At 40.2% G+C, this 8,988-nt stretch overlaps 1 protein-coding gene across 1 annotated transcript; it reads right to left on the bottom strand.

Annotated features, from left to right (window-relative positions):
• Positions 1-4,693: 4,693 nt before the first annotated feature.
• On the bottom strand, positions 4,694-8,665 carry LOC148116040 (vomeronasal type-2 receptor 26-like). Its single transcript, XM_087888246.1, has 2 exons — positions 8,661-8,665; positions 4,694-5,546 (listed from the first exon to the last, which is right to left on the bottom strand). The coding sequence occupies exons 1-2, from the start codon at positions 8,663-8,665 to the stop codon at positions 4,694-4,696; spliced, it is 858 nt and encodes a 285-aa protein (XP_087744372.1).
• Positions 8,666-8,988: the final 323 nt, after the last annotated feature.

Below are 8,988 nucleotides of genomic sequence, written 5' to 3'. Positions count from 1 at the left end.
GAAAACAATTAACCAACGGAACTGCTTTCAGAAGTTGTGGATGCTTCTGGAAATCTTAAAAATCTCACTTTTTTAAAAAAGAGACTGGACAGCCAGTTGTCTGAAATGGTGTAGGGTCTCCTGCTTGAGAAGGGGATTGGACTAGGAGATCCCTTCCAGCTCTATTCTGATTGATTGATTGAATTCCACAGAGGAGATATAGTTGGATTTATCGCTTACCCATCTTGCCAATCCACCCAATTTACTAGATAGAGAGGCACACATACAAACCTGTGGGATTTTGTAGGGGGCTATTAATGTTGATATCTGGATGGAGTTCTCTCTGTCAGTTGAATCAAAAAGAGCCAAATGGTTGTCCTTCCTGCCACAGCTGTAGTTGGGAACATTGGCTTCTCCTGTAGAGAGGATGTCCAGCAAGGCATCTGATGTGCCAAGAGAGCTGAAATAGTTGTCATGGATGTTGTAGCCAAGTGTGAGATTGTGCAGGAGCGGGGAATTTTTACTGACCATTTGAATAGCGAAAATATGGCGTATCATTGTAGACTGATCAGAGGAAATTCTAGTGTAAAAGATGTTCATTTTATCACCATCACCACCACCATCATCAATCTTAAAATATATTTTATATTTTTAAATATATCTTTGGTTGACTAGTGAAAATGAAGCACTGCACTTCTGAATGAGCAATAGATAAACTCCTGCAAAAATGATCACATTATTATCCATCCTTCCAACGTCAGTAAAATGAGGAGCCAGATTGTTGGGGACAATATGCCAACTCTGTAAACCGCTTAGAAGGGGCTATAAAGCACTGTGAAGTGGTATATAAGTCTAAGGGCTATTGCTATGGACACCCAACAATAAAAATGTCATCAAAAAACCACAACAGAGAATGTTCTTTCTCTGCTAACTCAGAAAGCTCAAACTGCCCAAGGAGCTGCTGATACAGTTCTACAAAGGAATTGAGTTTGTCACCTGCACCTCTATAACTGTCTAGTTTGGTTCTGCAACCCAACGAGACAGACACAGACTTCAGAGGATAATTAGAACTGCAGAAAAAATAATGGCTACCAACCTGCCTTCCATTGAGGACCTGTATACTGCACGAGTCAAAAAGAGGACTGTGGAAATAGTTACAGACCCCTCACATCCTGGACATAAACTGTTTCAACTCCTACCCTCAAAACAACATTATAGAGCACTGCACAACAGAACAACTAGACTCAAGAACAGTTTTTTCCCAAACGCCATCACTCTGCTAAACAAATAATTCCCTCAAAACTGTCAAACTATTCACTAAGTCTGCATTACTATTAATCTTCTCATCGTTCCTATCACCCATCTCCTCCCACTTATGACTGTATGACTGTAACCATGTTGCTGGTATCCTTATGATTTATATTGATTGTTTCCTAATATGATTTGATTGCTTATTTGTACCCTATGACTATTATTGGGTTATACCATATGATTCTTGATGAACATATCTCTTTTTTTTTCTGTACACTTAGAGCGTATGCACCAAAGAGAAATTCCTTGTGTGTCCAATGACACTTGGCCAATAAAGAATTCTATTCTATTCTATTCTATTCTATTCTATTCTATTCTATTCTATTCTATTCTATTCTATTCTATTCTATTCTATTCTACTCTACTCTACTCTACTCTACTCTACCCTACTCTACTCTACTCTATCATCATCAACAGAACCAACAACATATTTGTTTTTCAATCTAATCCGCTTTGTCCCTCCTGGGTTAAGAATCGCAAATGCACCATTATTTGTAACAATACTAATTTTCATCTGGCCAGTAACCAAGGTTCGAAATAAATGAATGATTAAAATGGAATCACCATAGAAGGATGTTTCAAAATGACTCAGAAACCAATTGTAAAAAATAAGTCATCCTGTATTTCTATAAGGATCGTGAACTAAATCTTAATGAGTAGTTGTATTTGAAATGAGCCTGGCAGGGAGAAACCACAATAATCACTAATTTAAACAACAGTCAGTACTGTATTCAAATCACGAATTCAAGACTGAACAGGGAGAGGAAAATAATGTGGACTTTTTTCTGTCCCATCTTTGGACTTGAGTCTTTTCCTCAAAATAAGACAAAGAAAGCATGCAAATCAACATGATTCAGGAAAGGAGATAGGATATGTGGTGAAATATAGGACCCAGTGGAATAAGGCGAACAAAATGAGAGTGTTTGAATTATAAATGGAGGGAATGCAACTGCATTATCCTGGATGACTTACAAGTGAAACTGATTAGAAGGCTCTGCATAGAAAGGAAGCATTATATGCACCAGTTTTGATGTACCGATGATTATGTTAATGAAATGGTCTCCTGGTCTGTAATAACTCCATGGTTTTTTTGTACCCTGGTGCTCCAAACTCAGCAGACATTTCGTTCTCAGCTTCCCCGAGACAGATAGGGACAACAGCAGCATCAAAAGCAGAAGCAGGAGGTCCATCATTCGTAGGGCTGAATCAATTACTTTCCTGTTTCTAAACAAGAACAGGAAGAATTAAAAGCCCTCTCATAAAAGCCAGTGACTTTCCTGATTCAGACAGAGACAAACCAAGCTTCACCTGGGAAAGAAAGAAAGGTACATTTAACAGCACAGCCCCTACTTGTCCTAAAATTCAGATAACACAGAGTGTGAACGAAAGCCTTTATCCTTTCCTTGAGGCAACCTCCCTCCACGTTGCTTCAGTCTGCTGTTTACATCAGTTACTGGAGAAGTAGAAGACATCTCAAAGAGCAGGATGGTGATAATTACAGTGGGAAGCAACTTTTCCTCTGGGGATGATGAACTCCTTCCTTGGCTCCATTTGCAGAAAAGAAGCCAGAGTACAGCATGTTAGTGAAAAATTACAGATACGCTCCTGAGGGTAGGGTTCTCTATCGGTTGTGGTCTTTCCTGTCAGGACATGTCCAGAAAATGATGTTGCAGGAAGACACAGTATTGTTATTGACTTCTGCTGCTCTTCAACATGGTTTCTTTTCTCCAGGGGCTGCTGGGTAAGGTCACCCAGAGCTATGGAGTTTGGTGCCACTCTAGGTTGAAAACATGGAATGTTTTTAAATTTTAATATGGAGAAAGCAGTGGTGAAATGTAAATTTTTTTGCTACCGGTTCTGTGCGTGTGGCTTTTGGGCATGGCTTGGTGGGGGGTTATGTGACTGGGTGGGCATGGCCAACTTTTTTTTTTTTTTACTTTTTCAAGCACTTTTTTACTACTGGTTCACCAGAACCGGTAACTTTTATCACTACCGGTTCACCAGATCCGGAGGGAACCAGTAGCATTTCATCCCTCGGAGAAAGATAGAAGGCCAATAGATTTTTTTTCTTGACATCAATTCGTTGCCATGCCCATCAAAAAACTGGTTTGAAGCAGGGGTGGACTGCTGGGGGTTTGCAGGGGTTTGGGGAACCTCTAGCTATGATTCTGTGCAGTTCAGAGAACCCCCAAATCCCACACCTGGCCAGTCCGGCCCACCCCACCCCTCCCAGGAGTCCCCACACAGCCCGTTTTGGATGCAGGTAAGTGTAGGGCACACACTCGGGCCTACAAATGGGCCTACCGGAATTTTGGGAAGGCTGGAAACGGGCCCTTTTCTAGCCTCCAGAGGGCCTCCAGAGCCCAGGGAAGGCAAACACCACCACCCTCTGGCCATGGTGCAGGAGGCCTACTAGGCCATGCCCACTGTGGCCATGCCTACCCAGCAACCAGGCAGAGGACCCCTTGATAAAATTTTTGAGGTCCTCCCCTGCTTTGAAGAGACATGATTTCCTTTCTTCTGGTTGTGTGGATGCACTCTATGGTGATGGGGCATTTTGACCTCCAGATCTCTGAGACTGTTTAGGGAAAAGAAGGACTAGAGGAAACATGATAGCAATCTTTCAGTATTTGGGGGACTGCCACAAAGAGGAGAGGGTCCACTTATTTTCCAAAACATCAAAAGTCAAGTCAAGAAACAATGGGTGGGAACTAATCAAGGAGAGAAGCAACCTGGAATTAAGCAGAAAGTTCCTAACAGTGAGGACAATTAATCAGTGGACCAGCTTGCCTTAAGAAGTTGTGGGTGCTTAGAGCCTTCCGGTTTGGCGTCTCGGCGAGACAGTCGGGGAAATAGCGGGGTCTGATGAGTTCTTTGTTTTGGAAAATTGTGAACTTCACCAGATATTAGATGTGAGAAATTGTGGAGGAGGATTTTCTTTTTTTTTTTATTGAAAAGTTTTACAAAAAGAAAAAAAAATTTCCCCAATATTCCCCCCACCCTTTCCCTTCCCTCAACCCACCCTCCCCCCCAGACTTCCCAGAGCAAAATACAAGGTATTTCAATTAACAATCATAAGCTAAATTAAACTATCTATCCTTAGACTAGTAGATCCCCCCTGAAACCTTAACTCCACTATAGATAACATAATACTTCTAGTACTTAGCATTCATTCATAAGCTATTTGATATTTTCTTGTCTGATACTTATTTTGAATATAATCAATCCACCTTCTCCATTCCAATACGTATCTTTCTTGTGTATAGTCCTTCAAATATGCTGAAATTTTCACCATTTCTGCCAAATTCTTTACTTTCAGTATCCACTCTTCAATAGTAGACAAAGAGTCCTTCTTCCAGTATTGCACTACCAACAGTTATAAGCCTATGAAACCAATTCACATTCAGTTCCCCACTTTTATCATTAGATGCTCCTTAGTGTTTAGATCTGGTCTCAGGATGATAATGTAGCACTTGGGGAAGAAGATGAAGCCCAGAAGCCCAGCACTGGAGGCCAAGATGGAGAAGATCTGCACGACTACCATGAACTTTCCTTTAGTGCTCAGGTAGGTGGGCAGGAAGGAGACCCAGACGCTGCAGAAAACCAGCATACTGAAGGTGATCAGCTTGGCCTCATTGAAGGCCCCAGGCAGGTTCCTGGCTAGGAAAGCTACAGTGAAGCAAATGATAGCTAGGAAACACATATAGCCAAGGACAAGATAAAACATGGTGACAGAGCCTTCATTGCACTGAAGGATGATCTCTTCTGGCTGGGTGTGCAAGTCAGAGTCTGGGAATGAGGGAGAGATTCCAAGCCACGTGGCACAGATGATAATTTGTCCAGCAGAACAAGAAAGGATGATGGAGTTGGCCAAGCTCTTCCCCAACCATTTTCTCACCCTGTTCCCTGGTTTTGTGGCAAGGAAGGCCAATACCACTGTGATTGTTTTGGCCAACACAGAAGACACGGCTACTGAGAACACAATGCTGAATGCCGTTTGTCGGAGAAGACAGGTGGCTCTTCTTGGTCGGCCAATGAAGAAAAAGGAGGACAAGAAGCAAAGCAGGAGGGAGACCAGGAGGATGAAGGAGAGGTCCTGGTTATTGGCTTTGACAATTGGAGTTTCTAGGTATTTAAGGAATATGATTAAAACAAGGCCTGTGGTTAGGAACAAGAGTAAGGCGAAAGAGACCAGGATGATGCCCAGAAGTTCTTCATAGGAGAGGAAGGTTATTCTTTTTGGGATACATTGGACTCTGTTCTCGGTTGGATATTGATCATATGGGCACTTTATGCATTTTTCAGTATCTGAGAAAACAAAAAGTAATATTTCTTTTATATCTCTTTTCACCTTTCAAGAAAGATCTTCTTTGGATTTCAGATGATACTGACCAAGCCTGGCAGGTGCTTATAGAGTAATAAATATAGAAAACTGACACTAAGGTGGATAAAAATGATGTTTTTATAGAAAAATAAGAATATGTACATATATGGGATAAATTCAAGAAAAATTTATAGCCCAAGAGAGAATATGTGGAGAATATATTTGATGTAACATGTTTCTATTCTAAACAGGACCCATTTTGTGGGGCAATAAGCTAACTTTGTATAAATATACAAAAGTATGAAGGCTATTGCTTAATGCATTGTAAGCCACCCTGAGTCTCTGGAGAAGGGTGGCATATAAATCTAAATAAATAAATAAATAAATAAATAAATAAATAAATAAATAAATAAATAAATAAATAAATAAAAACAGGTGGGAGACATGGAGGAGAATATGCTGGAAAGCAGCCTATACAAAATGCTGTGAATCAGCCAAAACAATAAAAATGGAGTGGAGGAGAATATGCTGGAAAACAGCCAAACAATAGATTTAGGAGTGGAGGAGAATATGCTGGTAATCAGCGGGAGGAATGGAGGAGATTATGCTGGAAAACAGCCAAAATAAAAATGTTGTGAATCAACCAAACAATAGATTTAGGAGTGGAGGAGAATATGCTGGTAATCAGCAGGAGGAATGGAGGAAAATATGCTGGAAACCAGCGAAACTAAAATATACTGGGAACCAGGCAAAAGAATAGATGTAGACGTGGAGGAGAATATGCTGGAAAACAGTCTAAAGATAAAAATGTTGGTAATCATTTGGGGTGAAAAATAAGATGATGAATGATAATTAAATAATGTGAACTGGTTTTGAAATGATTTTATGTAAAATGAGAAGTGTAATTGATGATAAGCCTAAGAAAATTAGAAGTAAATCAATAGAGGTTAAGATAAAGATTTGATGAAATGAGTCTTGAGACTAAGGAATATATATGGAATTTTGATTTATAAAATGATATAAATTAGAATTGTGTTTATTGGAAACTAAAGATTGTATATAAAAAGGACCTGTGTTTATTTGGGAATTAAGATTTATGGTGATACAATAGAATGCTAAATGTTTAGATTAAGATGTTAGAATTTGTGATAAGAATTGGTGGTTTGACTTTTATCTTAAAAGATGTAAATGGATGAAACTTGGAATCAAATTTGTTAAAGAAGTGTGAGCAATTGTACCTATTTATGATAGGACCAAACCTTCGTTCTCAAAAGATGTATTTTATGTTTAAGATGTTTTTAAAAAATAAAAAAATACTTTTCAAAATAAATAAATAAATATAATTGATTAGCGTATTTTTTGGACTATAAAACACACCGGAGTATAAGACACACCTTAGTTTTTGGGGAGGAAAATAAGAAAAAAGCTGATTGGCGGGTGGATCACCCTCCCAGAATACCTCCAATCAGCTGTTCCCAGAGGTGAACTTTAGCAACAGGTTCGTTGGTTGTGTGCTTTGTGCCTACCTTTTTTTTTCAGCCTCTGAAACCCTCGTTTCAGAGGCCTTTTTTTCAGCCTCTCGAATGGAGGTTTCAGAGGCTTTTTTCAGCAGGGCAACATTCAGTGTATAAGATGCACCCAAATTTTCACCCTCTCTTAGGGGGGGAAAAGGTGCATCATATACTCTGAAAAATACAGTAGTTGGTTTTCTTTTCTCCCTGCTTTCTGTTAGATCTGATGCCTTTTAATCCCAATAGTGGAAGTAAGGCTTCCCCCCCACCTTTTAGAACCACAACTGTATACCCTTTTTGTTGCTGTTGTAATTGTTGGTATTTCATAACTTCAACTTCCAATTTCATAAAAAAATCGAAAAGATAAAAAGAAAAGAGAAGTCACAGTAGCAATCCAACAAAGGAAACTATGATGGTGGTTATGCTGAACCTGGGAATGTTAAACTGGGCTATACAGAATATTTGTCTTTTACCTCTTAATCCATAATATGAAAAATTAAAGCACTAAAAATAAAAGAGGCAGCTTTTACCCCTAATAATGGTAAATTTAATTTATGTTCCTTCTTTCTCACAGTTGACCTCTCCCACTTCTTTAGGGCAAGTCTTCTGTGTGTATTTGTTGTGGCCTGCCAGCGGATCTGGCAGCAGATTCGGACAGTCAGAAGGTTGAGGAGGAACATGGGCCAGTCAGGGAGTCTGGGGAAGGCTCTGACGAGTGCTCTGCATCAGAGGCAGAGATGGAGTCAGGACCGTCTGATAGTTTTCAGCTGCCTTCGGAGTCGGACATCAGTGGGGCAGAAGAACAGCCGGAGCCTGTTCCCAGTGTGAGCATGCGTAGAGTTGCCAGGAGAAGGGAACAGCTAAGGAACAAGGTTCGACTCAGGAGTAAAGCCACAGATGGATGGTGAATGGCTCCTCCCATAGGGAATAAAGAGCAGGAAAAGGGGAGGAGATTTTGAAGGATACAATTAGTTCAATTCATTAGAGTGGAGATCTGTTCCTGACTTCTTGCCAAGTATTGCCTGCTACAGAATGGTGTTTGGAAGATATCGGCCTGGCAGCTCTCCAAGCCTGATGAAGGTCTGAAGTTGTGAAATCTCTTGAAAGACTGTTGACCTGGACTTTGCTGGAGAGGAATTCACTTTAAACTAAATAAAAGGAATTTTATTGGGATGAGGAGTTCGCTTCGTGCTTTTGGGAAGCCTAGGTCAGAATAGGATTTCTCTCATCTCTTGAACCCAAGTACTCTCCCTCCATGGTTCCCCGAATTAGATCTTTCTGCTTAGGGGGTTCCGTGATCTTAATAAAGATTGACTGATTAATGAATTGATTGATTCATATATCTGTATGTAACATAAACTTGGTTTGGGTGAGCAAAGGCCATTGATCTGAAATGATTTCTCAATTTCAAAGAATGCAGATATTCCTAAGAATGGTCAACATGGGTGGACAGTTCCAAAGTGACAAGAAAAGAGAAGTTTCCTCTGATGCAAGTGATCTTGCCCAATCCACCGTGTCCTTCTATCTCTGCCTACTTCATCCCTCAAGACCTTTTTCTTATCCCTCCCATTATGGAAGAAATTGGGCATCTTGAAAATTAAAAACCACAAAATTATCAACCTTCGATGTGTCTCTTTTAAAATGCACATTTTAATCAAAATGCTCTAGATGAATCTAGTACCCTTTCCTCTGGTGTGACCCACCTTCCTGAGTGGAGATAGTCCCTTCTGGACAAGGAACACAGTCATAGCAGCAAACTGGCTCTCCTTCTCGAGCCTGCTTGAAAAATCCAGGATGACAATTTTCCACACATCTGGACTGAGGCACAGACTAAGGAAAAAAACAAGGAATGCCAAACATAGT

Source organism: Pantherophis guttatus, chromosome 2 (genome assembly GCF_059756535.1).
Source record: "Pantherophis guttatus breed Tessera chromosome 2, ASM5975653v1, whole genome shotgun sequence".
NCBI classification, from domain to species: Eukaryota; Metazoa; Chordata; class Lepidosauria; order Squamata; family Colubridae; genus Pantherophis; species Pantherophis guttatus.
The sequence above is the reverse complement of the archived record's forward strand: the minus strand, read 5'-3'. Positions and strand labels throughout refer to the sequence as shown.